The sequence below is a fragment of the Suillus fuscotomentosus genome, assembly GCF_016647785.1.
Source record: "Suillus fuscotomentosus strain FC203 chromosome Unknown F5891scaffold_6, whole genome shotgun sequence".
Classification (NCBI taxonomy): domain Eukaryota; kingdom Fungi; phylum Basidiomycota; class Agaricomycetes; order Boletales; family Suillaceae; genus Suillus; species Suillus fuscotomentosus.
Window position 1 is genome coordinate 776,204 of NW_024539518.1, and position 20,944 is coordinate 797,147.

The 20,944-nt window shown below is 48.3% G+C and overlaps 7 protein-coding genes across 7 annotated transcripts; 6 read left to right on the forward strand and 1 right to left on the reverse strand.

The window, feature by feature from the left end:
• Positions 1-730: 730 nt before the first annotated feature.
• F5891DRAFT_1125846 (NADP-dependent oxidoreductase domain-containing protein) lies at positions 731-1,756 on the forward strand (the record flags this gene model as incomplete). The annotated part of the gene is made up of 4 exons (XM_041364022.1): positions 731-1,213; positions 1,265-1,503; positions 1,560-1,680; positions 1,733-1,756. 4 exons carry the CDS (start codon positions 731-733, stop codon positions 1,754-1,756), a joined length of 867 nt encoding a protein of 288 aa, XP_041231418.1.
• Positions 1,757-1,947: 191 nt separating this feature from the next.
• Positions 1,948-3,643, forward strand: F5891DRAFT_629339 (Snf7-domain-containing protein). The gene is made up of 5 exons (XM_041372547.1): positions 1,948-2,248; positions 2,311-2,736; positions 2,787-2,914; positions 2,970-3,138; positions 3,195-3,643. Exons 1-5 carry the CDS (start codon positions 1,958-1,960, stop codon positions 3,549-3,551), a joined length of 1,371 nt encoding a protein of 456 aa, XP_041231419.1. The 5' UTR covers positions 1,948-1,957; the 3' UTR covers positions 3,552-3,643.
• Positions 3,644-3,735: 92 nt separating this feature from the next.
• Positions 3,736-4,956, forward strand: F5891DRAFT_1182904 (uncharacterized protein; the record flags this gene model as incomplete). Its single annotated transcript, XM_041366229.1, has 1 exon — positions 3,736-4,956. The coding sequence occupies one exon, from the start codon at positions 3,736-3,738 to the stop codon at positions 4,954-4,956; it is 1,221 nt and encodes a 406-aa protein (XP_041231420.1).
• A 296-nt stretch (positions 4,957-5,252) lies between these two features.
• F5891DRAFT_1006845 (uncharacterized protein) lies at positions 5,253-6,837 on the forward strand. Its single transcript, XM_041360442.1, has 8 exons — positions 5,253-5,454; positions 5,516-5,778; positions 5,828-5,915; positions 5,976-6,030; positions 6,086-6,256; positions 6,312-6,408; positions 6,464-6,574; positions 6,632-6,837. The coding sequence occupies exons 1-8, from the start codon at positions 5,325-5,327 to the stop codon at positions 6,716-6,718; spliced, it is 1,002 nt and encodes a 333-aa protein (XP_041231421.1). The 5' UTR covers positions 5,253-5,324; the 3' UTR covers positions 6,719-6,837.
• F5891DRAFT_1161907 (Endonuclease/exonuclease/phosphatase) lies at positions 6,832-8,282 on the reverse strand (the record flags this gene model as incomplete). Its single annotated transcript, XM_041365269.1, has 7 exons — positions 7,921-8,282; positions 7,799-7,858; positions 7,664-7,745; positions 7,453-7,613; positions 7,291-7,405; positions 7,013-7,231; positions 6,832-6,956 (listed from the first exon to the last, which is right to left on the reverse strand). The coding sequence occupies exons 1-7, from the start codon at positions 8,167-8,169 to the stop codon at positions 6,832-6,834; spliced, it is 1,011 nt and encodes a 336-aa protein (XP_041231422.1). The 5' UTR covers positions 8,170-8,282.
• A 107-nt stretch (positions 8,283-8,389) lies between these two features.
• Positions 8,390-10,120, forward strand: F5891DRAFT_1006850 (uncharacterized protein). The gene is made up of 6 exons (XM_041360443.1): positions 8,390-8,728; positions 8,779-8,959; positions 9,012-9,156; positions 9,208-9,323; positions 9,374-9,941; positions 9,995-10,120. Exons 1-5 carry the CDS (start codon positions 8,600-8,602, stop codon positions 9,730-9,732), a joined length of 930 nt encoding a protein of 309 aa, XP_041231423.1. The 5' UTR covers positions 8,390-8,599; the 3' UTR covers positions 9,733-9,941; positions 9,995-10,120.
• Positions 10,121-10,189: 69 nt separating this feature from the next.
• On the forward strand, positions 10,190-11,818 carry F5891DRAFT_1006855 (outer mitochondrial membrane transport complex protein-domain-containing protein). Its single transcript, XM_041360444.1, has 5 exons — positions 10,190-10,394; positions 10,449-10,639; positions 10,692-10,937; positions 10,989-11,065; positions 11,122-11,818. Exons 1-5 carry the CDS (start codon positions 10,214-10,216, stop codon positions 11,609-11,611), a joined length of 1,185 nt encoding a protein of 394 aa, XP_041231424.1. The 5' UTR covers positions 10,190-10,213; the 3' UTR covers positions 11,612-11,818.
• The last annotated feature ends 9,126 nt before the right edge of the window (positions 11,819-20,944 follow it).

Genomic DNA, 20,944 nt, shown 5'->3' on the forward strand with positions numbered 1-20,944 from the left:
TTAGAAGTGACATGTGCATGTGATGGCTGGGCCTGGTGCCATCGGGTCTATTCACCGTGGGGCTAGCTCTATTTTGGGACTGAATGACTTTCCGTAGTCTTCCAACAACGATGATGCCCAAATCTCGAGTCCAGCCCTTGCAAATTTGTGCACTGCCAAATCACCTGGCGGGTCACCCAGGCATGTTGATTCGGAGTCACTAGCAAAAAATGGTATGCAATAAATTTAGTCCCAGGTCCTGAATAATGACACCACAATAATATTGATAATATTAGATTGGAGAGTAAAAAATATCAACTGTTGGTACACCTGGTGACCGAAGCGTCCAAGAAAGTTAGGACGGCCGGCCAAAGGGTGGACCGTACTCATCTGAGGTGCTACGAGATGAAAGATTGCCAGTAGTACAGACAATCGAGCATGTGGTATACAAGCACCTGGAAGTTGTTAAAAAGACATCCGAGCGAAAATGAGCTGATTAAATACACACGTTTTTCTTTAGGGCTGGTCTGTCGATACGCAGGTCATTCTTGTCTATGAGATCCATGGATGTGCTCGACGGGCCGCGCTAAGAATATATACGCCTATATCAATTGCGTTATCGCACCTCATCTAGCAGGTCATGTTACGGAGACCCGCTTCATTAGTACTGAAGTGGTTCGAGAAACCGAATATAAAGCATCACACAATAACCGGATTCCGTTCAAACCACTTTGCAGGCAAATCATCCATAATGACCGTATCTACACTCCCTCTGAATGACGGAAACCAGGTTCCCTGGATAGCTTTTGGCACTGGTACTGCCCTCTTTCGCAAGGACGCTGAGGATGCCATCCGCCTTGCTCTCGACAATGGCTTTACGCACCTCGATGGTGCGCAAGTCTATGGCAACGAGAACACATTGGGGAACGGGATAGTAGCTTCTGGCAAGTCCAGGTCCGAGCTCTTCATAACGACGAAGCTCGGACAATTGCAACCTGGTGCAACTCCCAAGAGCGCACTCCAGGAGTCCTTGAGGCAACTCAAAGTGGATTACGTCGATTTATACCTTGTACACCAAGCCAACAACCATGTCGGGAAGCTGAAGGAGGTCTGGAAAGGGATGGAAGAGGCTCAGAAGGCGGGCTTAACCAAGTCCATCGGAGTTTCTAACTTCACTGCTGACCACCTGAAGACTATATTGGAAATCGCTACAATACCCCCCGCGGTCAACCAGGTTAGTTTTATGAGCCTGTCAGTGTGATAGGCCTCATTAAACCACCAATAGGTGGAGGCTCATCCATATGTATGGCAAGCATTGCAGCCGAATCTTGCCATCCACGACCAATACAAAATCGTTACTTCATCATATGGTGGTTTATCACCTATTTTCCGGGGAAAAGGTGGTCCACTAGATCCTGTGATTGAGCAAATCCGCACTCGTTTGGAGAAAACTCGTGGCGCCCCTGTGTCTGATGGTCAGGTGTTGAACAAATGGCTTCAACAGAAAGGTGTTCTTGTGGTGACGTGAGATTCAATCTGCACACCGATGTGACTGTTTTCTAATACTTGAGCCATCACAGAACCTCGTCGAAAGCCGAACGTATCAGGGAATACCTTGACACACAGAATGTACCGGAGCTTACAGTTGAGGAGATCGCGCTTATAGACACTACTGGAGGAAAACTCCACAAAAGATACTTTGTAAGTTTAGAGTGACAATGACTCACGTTCTTCTGCTCATCATGCATTTCAGCCTGGAAACTGGCCTTCCGAGTAAGTCGGTGATCATTGTGGTGGAACAATAAATTTTTCCATAATTCAATGCATCGTGTCGTCATAGAAGCCCAGCTGGATCTCACTTGTAGTAGAATTTTTGAAATGTGAATAGTGCTGAATCACGTGACTTTGAGGCATTGTGGGCAGTGGCTTTTGTTATTTCTTTATAAAGCGTCTTGCGTTTATGGTGTTGCCAACAACTATGTCATCCCCAGCTCTGTCTGCGCTGCCAACCTATTCATCAACATCAAAATCTCGTCTACAGTCGCTATATTCCGATATTCACAGACAAAAATATTCCAACCCTTCTTCTTTCCATACTTATGTTGACTGGTGGCATGGGACGCTCAAGGATGTCACTTCGCGAGGTTGGCAGGGAAGCGACGGGTCTGACGGAACAAGCAACAAACTTATCCTAGGAGCACGACGAGCTCTTGTGGATAAGTTGCGCTATGAAGGTGTTGGCAAGCCTCTCGGTCTCGGAACCACAATAGTGCGTCATCGGGCAGCTCTTACACTTTTTGGTATTCGACTCACCACACCGCACTAGTAAAGGCCGAGATGCGACGAAATAATGATATAATACCACTCTCCCAATTTCTTACTTCACAGCTGTCTGTGTACGACCCAGGCTGGCTCCCATACCGAATTGCTTCCTTCGTGGTCGGAAAACCACTATGGTGGGCGATGCAGCAGCTTGACATAGTCCGCTCAGAAGACTCTTATACAGAAGCTGAGATGTGGAAGAAGATAGAAGGGGACTACGTCATGCTTGGGCTTGTCGTACAGGCCGCAGATACCCTTGAAACCATGCGAGATGGCGTCGGACTCAGCCCAGCTGACAACCTGTACACTTTCGAAGATTTTCGCAGAGAATTTGGGGCCAAGATATTACCCGGAGTTGTGCTGAGCGAGATAGATATCAAAGTCCTGATCAAATTTCTCGAACGAGAAAGACGTGTGGTTGTACAGATTGACGATGTAGGTGTTTCAGTCGCATATTCTGACTCGCTGACTGACATCACTTCAAGGTCATTAAATTTGTGACAGCGAGTGATGATCGGGAAATCACTGCTGTGGATCGAGGAATTCTACAGCTCAAGACAGCAGTGAGAAATCTCCGTGAACAGGTTGATAGCATCCAGAATAAAATTGATCAGTAAGGAGCGCGTTTTTCCACAGCACGTCGTTGAGTAACGCATGTATACATCTAGGACCACTTCAAATATCTCAAACGCCCTACGTCAGCAGCGCAAGTCAATTGCACTAGCAGAGTTGCGGTTTAAGAAACATCTGGATGACCTGCTTTCAAAGCGTCTTGGATCTCTTCATAATCTAGAATCAACATTGATCAGTGTAGAGACGGCTGCCGGTGATGTGGAAGTGAGTTACCCCTCCTCTTCTGTAAATTTCGTGTTACTCACCAGTAACCTCTTCAGATTATGAAGACGTACGAGAGTTCGACGGCAACATTAAAAGCAATCCTAAGCCACCCCTCTCTTCAACGCAACAAGATTGAAGAGACAATGGATGCGCTTGCGGCATCGACTGCTGATGCACGTGAGATAGATAATGCTATCAGAATGGGCGAAGACATGGCTGCAGTAGACGCGGGCATAGATGATACAGAGCTAGAAGCTGAACTAAATGCGTTGGTGGAAGAGGCAGAGAAGGAGAGTGCGGCAGCAGCTGAACAGGCGGTTGTGGAGAAGCTTCAGGGCATTGAAGTTCATGTCCCAGAAGGCGCACCAGTTCAGGTTGAGGCCGCTCCAAGGCGGACGGCAGAGGCAGCGTAAGAGGACATTCCAGGACCTCGGGTCCTGGTTTAGCGATTTTTATGCACTGGCAACTTTATATCGATCTTACCGTGTTTGACGGTCCGGATTTCCAAATCCTGAAAAGTGTATCCTTAGTCATCTTATTATTTTATTTTATTCTCGTCGCGTCGCTTTTGGACCCCTGTTCCTGCCACTTTTTATCATGGCTTCAGCCTCATCTTCATTTGGTGCGCCTTCGCTTGCGAATATGTTGGCGCGTCCTGTTTCGTTGGTCATCTCGGATCAAGAGCTTCCTGATGACGGATCTTCAGTCATATCCTCCTGCGTTTTACGCAAGTTTTTCGGGTTTTATGAGGTCTCTCGAGTGCGTTGTGCTGTTCGGGATCAGTTTCCTGTTGGCCGCGTGTTGCCTGTAACTGCTCCTACTCTTCGGCATGTCGTGGAGAATTTTCCTCATATGACTCGCGAGAATTATATGGCTGTGGCTAATGCGCACTCTATCGCTGTGCGAACATCGTATCGTAAGGAATATATTCGTGACATGCTGCGTGTCCATGTTTGTACTGCCGAGTGCGTCAACATACTTATTGTGTTTTCGCTTTTGAATAATCCACATCGTTATTTTGCTCATCAAACGATGCCTGATCCCTTTTTCAAGAAGTCTCCTGGTTTGCATTACAAGTTCACGCCTCACACGAGACAGCCTCATCGTATGCCTGGAGTGGTGTCAGAAGGTCGCGACGACGAACATCCGTTTCCCGTTTTGCTCTCCTTTGATGATAAGAAAAAGATAATAATTGAGTGGCAACAACACATGTCCGCAGACTCTTTGCGACATAGCGCCTGTGCATGTTGCGCACATAATGTGCCGGTCCATAATTTGGCGCTCGTCAAGTTCGATGATGTGCCTTTGAACTTGCTTCGGAACGACTGTCTGCCCGAGCACACTTTACCTAATTCTTATGCTCTGGAGGTGTATCAACGTGCGATACTATATCACAAGGGCTTGCAGGATCCATGGCGTGAGGCAGGTCTGTATTTATGTCGTCCTTGTCGCGCTTCATTGATTGCGAAGCAACCGCGTCAACCTGTCAATGCCTTGGCAAATTTTCAATATTATGGCCATGAAAGACTTCCGGTGGACATTCGCTCGACTTTTTCGCAGGCATCGGTCTATGATCTGATGTTAGTGTCGCGCGCGCGAGCGTCTCAAATTATTCATCATTATGCGTACAAAACGACGGGTGGGCAGTATTGGACCGCTGAGGACGCTTCTCAACGATATAACAAAGGAAATATTGCGATCCGCGCACAGGACTCCACTGAATTACGAACCTTATTGCCACCCAGTCCCGATGAATTACTTGATACTATGTGTGTAATTTTCGCCGGTCACAAGCAAGTCTTAGCAGGTGCCCACTAGGGACACTGTCAAATCTATGCGACCTGTATTGGTCACTAAAAGTGTAGTCCATCAGCTCATTCACTTTCTTCTCGAAAACAATCCGTGGCAAAGGAACAGTGTGGCAGATGCCAATAATACTATCCGTGCCGGCTGAGTCGTCACGGCCTCAAATCGTAAAGCTTAAAGGATCGCTTGGATCAGAGCGAGTCACGGCGGTCTGGTGAGCAAAATAGGAAAGAAGTCACGTGAAAGATGATGGAAGGTCCTGGGTTGCCCGGAGGGCCGTGGTATCTTACATAATATTAGCATACAATCGGTTCCTTAACTTGATGGCTTATGAGAAGTACGAAGTCGAACTCTAACATCATCTTGTACATTTACAATCAATGGCACCCATTCGTTTGCGACATCCCAAGGGCATCACGACGTTGCAGGTTGACCTCGATAGTGCTTTAGTTCAAGACCTTCAGCAGGAAATATTTGGAGTGTCCGAAATCCCACCATCACAGCAAGAACGTATGTACCCTGCAAGCGCCTTCAACAAGCTCATTTAAACGGTGATTTTGATGCATGTTAGTCAAGTCGGGGTACCCACCGCGATCGCTCACAATTGTCCCGGAGCTTCCGCTTTCGAGTCTGGGATTAAAGCCCGGTGATCAGGTCATTGTGAACCAGAACATATCAAGCTCGGTGCGCGCCCCGCCTTCCCCACCTAAGGCCAAGCCGGCGTCTTCCCAGCCACCTCAAACCTCTTTGTCACAACCGAATTCAAGCAGGCTCGCACCGAGGAGCAGCGGTCCAGACTGTGTTGAGACACCAAACGGCGCGTTAGTGCACAGGGTAAGTTAATGCGTTCTCACATTGATCGGTTATCTGTCACATGCCATAGATCGTGCCAGACGATAACTCGTGTCTTTTTTCGTCGATCGCCCTCATTTTTGAGCAAGATGCTCGCAAGGCGCAACAGATACGACAAGGTCAGCCATCACATTGATTCAGAATCTATCAGATGGATTTATTGGCGATCCCCACATAAGTCGTTGCAGATGGCATTCGAGCAGACATGGAAACCTACAATGAAGCTATTCTTGGGTAAATGACATCACCGCATACCACAGTATGATGCCGAGCTAACTGGAATTTGCAGCATGAGCCGAGATGCATACATCGCCACCATTCTGAAGCCTGCGACATGGGGAGGTGCAATTGAACTTGGAATCCTCGCCAAGCATTATGGCACGGAGATTGCATCTATTGATGTCGAAACCGGAAGGTTTGATCGTTTTGAGCCTCCATTAGAGGCGAGCACAGGCAACCGGTAGGTACCTTGTGTGACCTTCGTTTAGACGCACTTTTAACGCGTTGGTGCGCAGTTGCATTGTGATATATTCCGGCATTCATTATGATGCCGCGTCATTGGCGCCTATGGCTGATGCTCCGCCTGAATGGCATCAAACTGTCTTTCCAATCGTGAGCGCTTCAGTATCGTGTATGCCATTCTAGGGTTATTTACTCTTGATATTAGATTTCCACAGATGACGACGATCCAATTTTGTCTGCCGCTAAAGAATTAGCTACTATCCTACGGGAAAAGAAAGCGTATACTAACACTGCAACATTTGATATCAAATGTGAAGTAAGCAGGCAATTTCATCGAATGATCTGCACAACGAATGATTGATGATCCGCACAGGACTGTGGTAAGGGATTGAAGGGTGAGAAGGATGCAAGAATGCACGCTCAGGAGACAGGGCATGTACGATTCGGAGAATATGAATGATATCCGGATTCCTGACTTGTCTATATCATCACCCTCATGTTTTATGTATTTCACTAGGAAACCGTGACGTGCGCAACATAATGGATATTCGCATATGGCGAGTGCTACAGAATTTAGCTTCCCGTAATGATATCGCTCTCTATTTCCATCACCACTGGCACATGGTCTGATGCGCCGTAGATCTCGCTTCTAATCTCGCACATCTTGACCTTTTCCAGTAGTCGCTCGCTCACCACAACTACGCGGATGGATGCTGATTTAGGATAAGCCAGCTAGCAGAAATTAACAACTTACACATATCCAATCTCCAACCAAGGCCTTTAGTCCGACAATTAAAACGGTACGAGAAATATGTGTAGTGTTTGTCTTCTGGATGATTCTGCCTCCAGACATCAACAAATTTGCCAACTCCAGCAGTAGATTCAGGCGGATTGAGAATATTTTGGAACGCTTCCGTTTCATCTTTTGTGTATCCAGGTGTCTTATTCCAATTTGACTTTGCATTTGCCAAGTCTGAATATAAAAATGTAAGATACACTGGACCAAAACTGCAGACGGTGTGAATCGTGCACCTATTGCGGTTGGCGCGACGTTGAGGTCACCCATCCATATGACGGGTTTCTTCTTGTCTAAATCCCGGATGTACGTGGTGAAGTGCTCATTCCATGTGTTCTTCTCCTTCAGCGTCTGGGATAGGTGAATGAGCGTGCACACCATATATCTGATGATCTGACCTTGAGCCCCTGACCAGCGTTCGTCACATATGTAGCTACAATATAACAACCAGAAAATTCCACCGTAACGATACGACCCTTGACGCTATTTGGGTCTGGATGTCCCGGAAGTTTTGTGTCTACAGATAGAGGCTTATGCTTGCAAAGCACAGCTGTTCCTGCTGCGTCGGGTCGAAATTAGAGAAGCAAGGAGCTAATGAAGGTCATTTACAGTAAGTCTTCTTGGAAGATATAGCCCAGGTACAATGAGGGAATCGCGACGTCAGAAAAGGGTCTACAGGAACTTCGTTCACCTCATATGAGAGTATTAGCAAGACTGGGACTAGAACATGCATATGGTATGTACCTTGGTCTCTGTTAGCACGAGAACGTCTGGATCCTCCGCCTCGACATAGAATTTGAATCCCTAATGAAATACAACACCGAGATGATTGGAAAGTCAGTACAATATGAATTCATCGCGCTCACCTTCTTGGAAGCCGATGCAAGCGAACATATATTCCACGTTGACAAGCGAACAGTGCCTGATATCCGGGGAGGAAAACTGATGTTGACAGGCAGTACTTTATTAGTAGGCTGGCCATTGCTGGCAACGGCAGACCCTGGCAAGTCTTTCGATACTTTGGCTTTTTTTGAAGCAGACTGTGTGGCTTCATCATCCGATTGTGACTCGGATGCCGCTTTACGCTTTACTGCAGTTTTATTTTTGGGTGGCATTAGTTGGCGGGTCAAGAAAGACACGTGTAGTTGGCGAGATGGTAGTAGAGCTAGTCGTAGGCCAATTGTGGACAATGCACAAAGTTGTGGACTGTGGAGGCTAAGTGTTAAAAATACCATGGACCCGACTAAGTGTTATTTCCTAATCGAGCATACTTGTGGGTGCGCATTTGCCACAGGTGCTTAATTTAAAAACCAACCTTGCTTAGGCCTTCTGCGACTTGAACTTTCGCGCTTTGGACAAGGCAACAGCTTTATTTCTGTAGCTTAGTTTGTGTGTAAGCTAAGCCAAAGCTACCAGTGCCAATCTAGTTATAAACAGTCCACCTCTACTTTGAGGCTCTCAACACGACGGGGTATCTCTGGTGCTTATTACAGTCCTTAATTAACTCATCATCCCTGTCCTCGAGCACAGTCAACATCATCCAACATGCTTACGCATCGTGGATTCTCCGCATGTATAATCTCTGAGGGCAAACCGATCCCCGAGTATCTTGCTGCTGTTGTTGGCGAAAACCCAAAGACAATCTCGTGTTGGATCCCGAGTGAGGCGGGAAAGGTAACTCGATTCGTTCATTTAATCACGACGTGCCTCACCGATGCCACCAGACTTTTACAGTATACTGGAGAGATGAAGGGACAAAAATGCATTCATGCGCATTTATTACACTTGACGGATTCGTAGTTCCTGGTCGGTTCTTGTTCGGCGAAGGGGAGACTTGGAGGAATGGCGTAAGGTCAGGTCCGCATACAGAAAGGCCCTTCATGTTTGCACAGAGGTCAAGCTCGGGTGAGTCATGACAAACAATGGGTACATTGGCATGAAGGCTCATGTTTAACAGGTGCAAGTGAGCAAAGCATGAAGGACGCTGGCTCTATCATGCTCAAGATTCGACTTGTCACACTGGATGGGTCGAAGGCAGCAAATCCACTGCAGAATATCCCAGATTTGAACTCGCAAAGTCACCTAGGCGATCATTGTATTGGGTGCGCATAAGCAGGGTCTGTTGGTGTTTCCGTGTCTGACGATTTTCAAAGGTACGGCCAGGAGATGAACACGTACAAGCAGTCACCCATAACGTGGAAGGTGAAGGCGTCCGACCAGGGCAGTAACAGGTCACACGTTACCTTTCTGTTCCGGTACAGGTCTCCCGGTGAGTTTTGAATCCCTTGTGAAGTTTCATCCTAATAGCAACAATTTTAGAGTGGCTGATGGCGCAAGGAATAATGCCCACTGAGCTGCATGTGCCAAAAAATCATCCTGCGAAGCGACGGGTCGCCAGCGCACCTGTTGCACATTCGGTGAACGCGCCGATTACCCCAAGCCCAAGTGCTTCCAACTCGAAAAAAGCTGAACCGTATGAGCGACTCGTGAGTATAGCTGTTTCGTCATACCATCCAATTCACGTATTCGTTTATCATGTAGAATGCAGAACCAAAGAATACCTTATATCCAGAACAAGGTCGAATGAGGCCTGCACTCAGTGCCAGGACCGTGAGCGTCGGGGGCCGAGTTCGGCCCAACAAATTTGCAGGGGAAATGCTACTCGACTTTCAAGTTAATCCTCAACTCGATCCAAGTAGGTTTACGCAAGGCCCATCCAGTGCGTCTCAAGAGTCGGACAGCACGGTAGGAAATTCAACGGAGCCGGGCGATGAGGGCCAGGAAGATATAATTTAGAGAGAGCACATTATTTTGTTCTGTTGTTTGTTTCGACGCGCTGTCTGGTATCTGTAGAACCATCTCTTGAAGAATATGATCATTAGGGTGTCTGTCCAAAAATTGTAAAATAGTTGACCATGAATCTAGAATATCATCACTTACTACAGCCTCGTGGAAATATGGTACGGAGGGCGTTTCATTGTGAATTACTGAACGACAGAGGAAGGGTTACTGCAACGACCTGTGTTCACAGCAAGGGCTATGGCGCAATGACAGACAATGGCAAAGCGAGAGTATTTGTATTTGTACATGTTGAATTCTAAAGCCGTCGCCAAATAACGGCGTTCAATCAAACAGTATCTCTTCTGCTTTCTCGGAAATATGATGTCTACAGCAGCTACACAGCCAACTTCAGAGATATGCACGCTGCACATTTGGCCTTCTAGATGGAATTTACCATCTATTGACCCCACATGTATTGCAGCGATTTTCTACCTGCAACTGACTATTCCAGGGAAATTTGAAGTTGTAGAATGTACTAACCCCGACGTGTCCCCTAGTGGTACGTTTATATATCTCGTCGCATGGGCTTGCATCTTATAGCATTATTCCGCAGGAAAGCTTCCCTTTCTCACACATGGCCATGCCACAGTGTCATCTATCCCAGCCATCATTTCCTTCGTTTCTTCGCTGGCAAAGTCTACTTCATCAGGTGCAAGGGATCTCGACGCGTCTCTAAGTGCCCTACAAAGAGCAAAGCGAACTGCTTGGTGCTCGCATGTTGAGGCGAATATTGGGGACCTCGTGGTGAGTACATACATAATATTTGTAGGCTGTTCAATGGTTGATATTCCCATAGGCATATTCATTCTATTCTGTGGACGACAACTTCTGGAAACTTACAAATCCCATCATGGCATCTATGCTTCCCATTCCGCAGCGCTACTATGTACCTGGCCGTATACGTGAAATGCATCGACCACGCTTAGAGGCTGCAGGTTTGTGGACACAAACAGCCTCTGAATCAGAGAAGGACTCATTCGGGAAACGACAAAAGAAAGACGACCCTAAAGACAACTATGCGCGCGCTTTTGAACGGGACAAAGTGAGATACTCTTTATTTGCTTAGATAGACCCGACGTTTACTACATTGCAGGTATCTGCGCTAGCGAAGGCATCGTTTGCTCTTTATGCGAAGTTACTGAATGGACAGAAGTTTTTCTTTGGGGAACGGTGAGCGATATTAGCGGTTTTTTTTTTCCTTTTGTATTGTCTGAGCTCATTATTAGGCCCACGACTCTTGATGTCTACCTAGCTTCGCATATTCTCCTGTTACTTGATCCGCCATTCCCGGACCATTTAATGCGATGTATTCTAGAAGACTCATACCCGATGCTCGCAGAGCACGCACGCAATGTGCAGACAGAAGTCTCACAAATACCGCGGCAGTATCTTGTTGCTCCTGCACAAAAACAGTCGTTGCTGTCGTTAATACCACGACCCCTGACCAACCCTCCCAAAACCAAGGAGAGCCGAATGGATGAAGCAGACCTTCGGTTCCGTCGCATGCGATGGATGTGGTTTGCGCTTGCCTTTGGCGGTGTGGCGTGCTACGTCGCTCAACTCTGGATAAAGGTCACTGTTGTGGAGGCCAACAGGAGACCTCGACGTGTGCAGAGACATGAGGCTGACCAATTTACAGAACATGAAGCAAAGGTCATGGACGAGGAAGAAGGCAAAGAAGATGAAGATGCAAGTGTCCAGGATGGGGACGAGTAGGATGATCCTAGGCTCCAGAGTCTACATGCGCTTGCGGCTTCGGCTTCGGCTTGGTGCACTATATTCATACTGTGACGATGCTCGCCTCGTCCATAGAACCATGACGGCAGTACCTTCTGTACCTCTAAATTTCATGATTCCATTACTGAATATAGAATCCACGTGCTTGTCAATTCTAACAAACCTGCCATCATCATCAAAAGCTGCTTGAAAAATATGTCACGGCCAGAGCACCAGACCCCGCCAGAAATTGTATATTTTATTTTCGTCGACTCATGTGAGACTTATTTCTGGACGTCTATAGTAATGGTACTCAGAGTAAAATGGGAATTTTCGGTAAAGCTCGGTAAAGCTCGGTAACTTCGGTTAGAAACTGACAATTCAGGCAGGAACAACACGCATAGGACATGCGGCACATCGGCATAGTTTCGGACTTCGAAAACTATGCCTGTCATTCGACCACCACGTCCTCGTCGTTCTGCACGCCTCAAGTGTTTGCAGCCCAAATCTATGGACTACAACCAAGGACCCGTCACCCGTGGCCGAGGAAAATCTCGGAGTACTCGAGGTAACGATCATGCTGCCCAGGCACCCAAGCTCGTCGTGCAGTGGCAGGCGGACCCCTCTCGCACCCAGAGGGTTATCGAGTACCTCCGCAACCATCCAGCAGACTGCCGAGTTCTGTTCTTTTCGGACGGGAAACAATCGCATACCGAGGGTGATCGCCCATCGGGCAAGGATAAACTCTCGGTTTGCTCTGTCGTCGCCCGCCATGTTTTCCAGGCTGATCCTAACTATGCGGCGCAATACGCTGAGGTGCCGGATAAGTTTCGCGACTCGACCAACAATCATATCATGAGGTACGATTTTTCGTATCGATTCACATGTGTACTAACATTCCCTCCAGTCTCAAAAAAAGGTTTCGTGAATGTCACGACAAATTAAACTCGACGGGTGCCGGCGTCATGCCAAACGACGTCGCTCAAAATCTGCACGGTATGTTTTTTATATTTATATTTAATCAGATTAAACTAATAAAAATTACAGCGCAAGTACTACATACGTTCCCGTGGTATGACGAGCTCCTCTCCATCATGGGGACAAACCCTGCTCTATCCGTCAAGACCGTCTCATCACGCCCTGGAACTGATCACGCTGCTAACTTCTTCGCTCTCACCCAAGGTGCCCAGACCTCTGGTCAGGCGCCCTTCGTCCCTGCGCCCTCTGGCCAGGCGTCCTTTGGCTCTGCGCCCTCTGGCCAGGCGCCCTTCAACTCTGCGCCCTCTGGCCAGGCGCCCTTTGGCTCTGCGCCATCTGGCCAAGCGCCCTTTGGCTCTGCGCCCTCTGGCCAGGCGCCCTTTGGCTCTGCGCCATCTGGCCAAGCGCCCTTTGGCTCTGCGCCCTCTGGCCAGGCGCCCTTTGGCTCTGCGCCATCTGGCCAAGCACCCTTTGGCTCTGCGCCCTCTGGCCAGGCGCCCTTTGGCTCTGCGCCCTCTGGCCAGGCGCCCTTTGGCTCTGCGCCCTCTGGCCAGGCGCCCTTTGGCTCTGCGCCCTCTGGCCAGGCGCCCTTTGGCTCTGTGCCCTCTGGCCAGGCGCCCTTTGGCTCTGCGCCCTCTGCGCCCTCTGTTCAGGCGCCCTTTACTGTCCCCCCCTTCGCTTCCTCCTCCTCGCCATCCGGGTACCATCCCTCCCATCCCGGCATCATCGCTCGCTCTCACCCTCCCGCGCCTGCCCCCTCCGAGTCCGATACGTATTGTGACAACAATTACGTCGGCGACGGATACGACGAGGACATGGACATGGACCTTCGCTTCGACGACGTGCCACAGCCGCAGCCTCCCGTAACGTCAAATTACTGGGAAGAGGAGGGTGACGTCACCATCTTGAACAGCCCCCCCAAGCCCAGAGCCTCCAAACGTCGGGCACGTCAGTCTGCATCCCCCTCATCATCTCGTTCCCCCTCGCCCAAGTCATCATCATTCGTCCTTCCCCCGAAATCGCAGACCTCCCTCCACGATAGTCGCGCTGCCTTCGGCAAGCGCGTGTCGAGGACAAGCCGGACCAGCGCCAACTCGCCAAAACCCTCGTCCAGCGGCTCCTCGCTGTCGAAAACGACGATGTCGGCACCTGCCTCCACCTCCCAGACGTCACAACTCCCATCCTCCAAGGGGAAAGGGAGGCAGGTGAAACGGGTGCGGTCGGATCTTCAAGGCGACCTGAACCGGCTCAACGACGAGATCGGAAGCGTCCAGTCGGACCGGATCACTCGGGGCGAGCTCAAGAACGAGCGTTACATGGCGAAGTACAACCTCGCCCGTCAGGTAAATGAGCACAAGTTTTTGCGCGAGGAGCGTGTACACTGCGACAAGGAAGCTGTCGCCACTCATCAGCGCTCCCAGGAAGCGAAGGATACGGAGATTCGCCTCCGCGAAGCGGAGGCGAAGATGCATGCTGCGCTGGCACATGCGCATGCTGAGGAGGCAAGAGCGCTTCAGCTGAAGATTGAGTACCAACGTTTGATGAGCGGTTCTAACTCTTGAGGGTGTTGTTGTAGTCTTACTGTTGTCCTTTTGCATCACATATCTCATGCTGTCCTTCATACTACATATGTTGTTATGTTAACCATTAGTCCTGTTCATGTTATGTTGATAGTTCATGTACTACCAGTTTTCAATGGACCATGATGGTGTTTCCTCTTGGCTTTGAAGGTGTGATGCTTGACATATGTTTTCTTGGATAAGTAATGTTTGATAACCTGAGGAGATGTTAGATGGTACATATAACTAGTACACTTGCTAGGATAAGCACCACAATATTAAGCAAGTGAAGAGACTGACCATCACAGTGCTCTAGGTTTATTAGCTTTCTTTGCAACGCAAAGAAAGCTGATTTCAAACCTAAGCAGCTGTGATGGTCAGTCTCTTCACTTGCTTAATATTGTGGTGCTTATCCTAGCAAGTGTACTAGTTATATGTACCATCTAACATCTCCTCAGGTTATCAAACATTACTTATCCAAGAAAACATATGTCAAGCATCACACCTTCAGAGCCAAGAAAACATATTCAAGTGGAAATTTGTAACTACAACTGCTATCCCTGTCTACGTTGTGCCTTTGAGTGAGGGCTGTCAAACAAGAGATCCATCAACCTCTCACGACGAGCATGACCTGGAGTCCCTTCATATAACCTATCACCTACTTGGTCATTACCATCTGGTCCTTCAGCTGCCTCTTGAGACATAAAGTTTCTAGCCTCTTGACAAGACCACTTGACTGATCCCTGGTCCTCTGTCAGAGCATGTTCTTCTTCAAACCGTATGATCATGTTGTGTAGGATCAGACAACACTGAATCCAATGGACTGCTGTCCGTAAGTCATCTGCTGAATTGATATTCTGTCGGAGATCTCGAAGAGATTGAAACCGCCCTTTCAATGCAGCAAATGCATGCTCCACTCGTACACGGACCTAGATAAATCAAATTTAAATCAGAAAAAAATGGAAAAATAAAGGGACAAACTGTAGAAAGGTGATAATTGAATGTCCTCTGATTTGCTGTCAGCCGTCCATTGCGGGGCTTCTTGAAAGGGGCAATGCACCAGGTGTCCAGTGGATAAGCACTGTCTGCCCAGACCCAGTGGCCAGCTGGAAGAAGTGTGTCATGTTCTTGATAGATACGAGTAGATCTGAATGCGTATGCATCATGGATGCTTCCAGGGTGACCAAGAGAATAATCAACTATGAGAAGATTGTGGGGCATAATGACTGCCTTGAATTTATTTTAATTTTAAACCATGAAATTAAAAAAAAAAAAACATACCTGACAGCCCAGGGAATATTTGGATTTCCTGTCATAAAAAGACTGGTGATAAAATCCAGGTGTCTCATACAGGTCAATTGATGTCCCATCAACAGCTAGGACTCCATTCTGCCACTCAGGGCAAGTGGTCACCCGTGCAGTATATTGCCGAGCAAGCTCAAAGTCCTGTGAATCAGGTGGGGGAAAACCCATGAAGGCATCATGCTGGTCAAGCAGTGCAACCATTATACGATTGGTGCAGTTAACCACAGACCCAACACTAATACCAGCCCATTCAGATACATCCTGGAGAGTGGCAGAATTACCATAGTGGCCGACACGGTTGAGAAAAATAGCAAGTTGAATAGAGATAGGAAGCTGGAGGTTGTTGGAATTGTTATGAAAAATGGGGTGGCCAGAAATGAGATTGAGGATGTCATCGAAAATTTCGGGGTCGACACGTAGTTTACGACGAAATAGATGAGGGCGATGTTCCCCAAAATGGACAAGGAGGTGCAGCTGTGAGGCTCGTGGGATAGGCTCACTGGGTCTATGGAGCACACGTGCCCTCTCTACCTCATCCCGAAGACTTGCAATGGAATCTTGAAGACGGTCGTAGTGAGCAGTGGTATGGTTGATGTCATCATCAGATGAGTCATCAGAGAAAGAGTCGGAGGAAGAACTGGAGAAGCCAGATAAAACTGGAGAAAGAGGAGATGGAGGGGTTAACATGATGCTCATGAAAAGGTCAAGGTCTGAGTCACGGGTAAGATCGAAAGAGTCGAGACTCGAGGCAGAGTCTGTAGTAGACTCGTCGTCCTCCAGAAGATGTTGGTATCGGGCTGTGGCTACTGCAAGTGCAGATACATCGATGTCATGCAGCATTTGTGCACGCTTTGACTGACGAGGCATGTTGGGAATCAGGGGATCAAAACTCCTGTCTATCCCTGGCATATGTGACGCACTTTGCGGCGGAGTTTGAAAATTTCGGCAAATTCCGGTGTTTCAGCTTGCTGTGCTCATGTACCTCGTGATCATCACACCCCCTCACTCAGCACTCAACGACGCTCGCGCGCAGCCCACCTCCCTCAGCGAACCGCCAAGGGCTTCTAACATGCTAGGTACGTACAAACTCCTTCTCAACCGTCCTCCGAAACTCCTTCTCAAACGCCCTCAGCGTCTCCAGGCGTTTCACGCTGCCTACCTCCCTAACCGAGCCTCCAAGCGCTTCTATCGCGCCAGGTACTCCCTCCGAAACTCCTTCTCAACCGCCCTCCCAAACTCCTTCTCAACCGCCGCCCTCCGAAACTCCTTCTCAAACACCCTCCGAAACTCCTTCTCAAACACCCTCCGAAACTCCTTCTCAACCGCCGCCCTCCGAAACTCCTTCTCAAACGCCCTCCGCGTCTCCAGGCGTTTCACGCTGCCCTACTCCCTCACCGAACCCCTAAGCGCTTCCAACACGCCAAGCACTCCCTCACGCAGCACTCAACTCGCGCGCAGCGCACCTCCTCACAGAACCGCCAAGCGCTTCTATCACGCCAGGCACTCCCTCCGAAACTCCTCAAACACCTTCCGCGTCTTCGGGCGTCTCATACCACCTTGTGCCATCCTCCTCCAGTTGACGAGGATCGTTCCAATTTTATTGATGCACGCAGCAGTAGATTTTTTACTTTACAGCACGTACCCTCACTGTTACATGTAGATATCGACTTAGTATTTTTTTTCTTGAAATCTTATCTACTTTGCCTATGCTACTTTCGTTTCACTAAGTGTCGTTTGAATGTCCGACATCGTGCCGATGCATATGCCGAGTCTTACTGCTCGAGTTTTGTCCATCTCTAACCGAGAGTTAGCGACATTTAGCGACTTTAGCGACGATTAGCGACGATTAGCGACGTTTAAATTTTTACTCTGAGTACCTCTAGTGTTATACTATGGGTTACGGTTTATTCGTTACGGTCCGCTATTTCGTGAGTCACCCTCATGTCACGAATAGTAACGGACAATCACACTGGCCGAATTTACAGTCCGCTCGGCACATGCGATTCGTGAATTTCAATGATAATTGATTAGGACTCGGAGGCTACTTAGTAGTAAATATGTGAGCTACAGTATGTACGGAGAGCTAAATGCAAGTTATTAACAATGTGTAAAATTTTGCTGAGGGAATGTATGAAGATGTGCCAGTGGGTATTGATACATAGATGGATTGTGAACTTGAAGTTCGTGACTTTGTGCCAGATGTGGAGGTTGAGCGCACATGAAACGCACTATTAAATTTAATGTCCGACATCGGCAGCTACGGCAGGTGACACCGAATCGTGAGTTTTGCTGCTGTCACGCTGAAAACACGATCTCTACCATTTCTCAACATATTTGTTTTATTTCACTTGGGATATGATAGTATAGTATATAGAACATACCCAGTGAAGTAGCTAAGCAATTACTTCACAATTGAGTGCTGTAGACAAAAATCACGAAATAGTGGACCGTAACGAATAAACCGTAACCCATAGTATGGTGACGCTGAAGACACATCAGCAAGAGACCCATAATTTTCGCTTGTCAAAAAGAAGTTTGATGCTTACGGTGAGCTTACGGCGCTAGTGATGGAGCAACGCGATTGGTGGAACAAAGTTATCCATAGTAAAATGTAAATCTAATAATAGTGGCATTCAAAGTAATTTCCTGAAAACTCGGTAAGCTCGGTAAGCTCCATGAAACATCAGCTAAAGTATCTTGAGTTTTGCTGAAGTTCAGGGTTAGTCAAGTATGGCGAACATCAGCATGTTGTCGGAGTGTGAAATGTAATGCCTGCCCTACGACCACGACTTCGTCGGTCTGCACGCCTGCAGACCATCTCTCAAAACATCAACGTACCGTGTCGCAAGGACAACACTGGGAAACGAATGGACCCACCAACTCGTGGAAGGGGGAGATGGGGAAGGGGAGGGGCTAATATACAAGACTCGTCACCAGCCACGATTTCATGGCATAACGTCCCTATGTGCACCAACAAGCTCGTCGATTTCCTCACCGAGCATCCGCCAGACTGTGCCATCTTATTTGTGACCGAGAGTAAGAAGTCCAGCAACTATCATGCTGACTTGGGCTGTGCATCGGGCAAGGACAAAGGGGAGATCTACAGTGTGATTGCAAAGGTAATCTTTCACGACGATGCTATGTATGGGAGTTGGTATGCCACCAACCCCATCAAGTTCCGTGACTCTGTGGCCAATCACATCGCATCATAAGTACTTCTCCGTCTATCGCAACTGTGCTAACTGGATGATCTGAAGTCTACGGACTAAATTCCGCGATATTTGTGCCAAATTTGAGTCTACAGGTGTGGGCATCATGCCAATTGACTCGGAGACGTCTGACAACTTACATTGTGAGTATCCCACTCATGTCTTATCAATACCACTAACAAATTCATAGGTAACATCAAGAAAGAATTTCCATGATACAATGACCTCTACCAGATATGGGGATCCAACCCCTCGTTTTCGGCCAAAACGAGCTCATCGAAACCAGGTGCTGACCACGCCGGTGACCTATATGTGCTAACTTGTCTGGCAGGAGGTTCGCGGAACCCTCCTTCAGACACCCATCCGCAACTCAACATAATCATTCCTAACCCTGCCACAGGCAGTGCTGGTTCCCCGCAGCTCGATTACACGGTTCGTCCCTCGGGTCCTTCTACCTCACGCGCAGGTGACAACACTCACATCCAACAAACGAATTATGCCCGCCCTCCTCCAAGTGTTGGAGGCAGCCCAGCTGACTCCCCTGTGCAAATGCCTTATGTGCCTCTTCCCCGAAGTGGTCCTGCTACCCCCCCTGGAACCACACCACTCCCCTCAATATGCTCAGGGAGCCAACAGCACCACCGCTGGCTCCTCCCCACAACGGGGCTTTTCTCAAGCTCCTGCAAGCAACTGTGCAGGCAGCACAACAAGCTCCCCCCTCCACTTTGGCCATACACCCCTTCCTCCCAGTAGCCGGTCATTCGGCCGTGAAGATTATTCTCCGGCCCCCCAAGAATCTGACTATGACCCACCTTTCGATGATGGCCCCCTTGCTCATGGTATGGGAGACCTTTGTATGGACGACACAGATTGTCGTGACGAGGAGAATATGTATAATTTGGACAGCCCGCCCAAATCAAACAAGGTGCACGGAAAGAAGCGACAGCTACCTTCCTCTCCCACTCCGTCGCCTCCCAAGGCACCCCCTCCCCGCACCTCCAACCATGACAGTCGCAGCTCATTCAAGTCCCACGTTAATCACATGATCATGCGCGAGAGTGCTTCTTCCCCCACCTCTTCATCGAAGGCTTCGTTGCAACGGTCCAATCCATCCTCCCCTTGGCAGGCATCTCTGACGTCCCAAACATCGCCCTCCGAGAGACCGAGCAGCAGGGAGTCAGTGAAGAAGCGTCTCCGAACGGAGGTTCAGGAACAAGTTGAGTTGTTGAATGACGACTTAGAGAGTGTGCACTCCGAGAAGCTCGCCTTATACCAGCTCAAGAACGAGCGCCTGATGGTCAAGCTCAACGCCAATCGCCAAGACAAGGAGCACCATTTCATATGCGAGGAGTGCACGGACGCCATGCTCATCCATCAACGGCTGCAGGAGAGCAAGGACCAGGAGATTCGTTTGCGGGAAGTGGATGCGAAGGCTCTTGAGTTAGAGAGGCAGGTGATGCTCTTGCACATTGAATATGCCAAGATCAACAAGCCATGATGTTCCTGCGCGCACTTAGTCATATGTTTTTTTTTCGCCGTTTCTTTTTGCTACATATTGTCATTTGTTCGCCACTATTTGATAATCCTACAACCTACTTACTAGCATGTATGTAGTACATTTGTATGTCAAAGCTATACCTGTTTCAACTTATCCTTGCCTATGCTGAGCATCTGAGTGAGGACTATCAAATAATTGGTCCATCAACCTGGCCCTGTGTGCTTGACCAGGAGTGCCTGCATATGAGCTATCACCCACCACTTCATTACCATCTGGTCTTTCATATTCTGGATGCAGAGTATGTTTCCCTTCTTGAATGGCCCATCTGGTTGTAGGTTTGTTGCGTTTCTCTTCAAATTTGATGATCATGTTGTGAAGAATAAGGCAACACCTAACCCAATGCAGAGTAATCTGGAGGTCTTTCTGGGTCTGCATAGGGTGACAAAGCTCTTTAAGAGACTGAAAATGCCCCTTCAAAGCAGCAAATGTGTGCTCAACGTGGACACAGACCTAGATGAATTAAAATCAATGAAAGTCAGTAAAAATTCCAAAAAAATCAGCAGAAAAATTAGAAGATACCCTGGATAGGTGAACATTGAAGGTCTTCTGGTCCCTTGTCAACCTGCCATTCCGAGGCTTCTTGAAAGGTGGAATACACCACTTCTCAAGTGGATATGCACTATCAGCCCAAATCCAATGGTCATCAGGAAGAAGTGTGTTGTGTTCCTGGTAAACATGAGTAGATTTGAAGGCATAAGCATTGTGTGTACTTCCAGGGTGACCA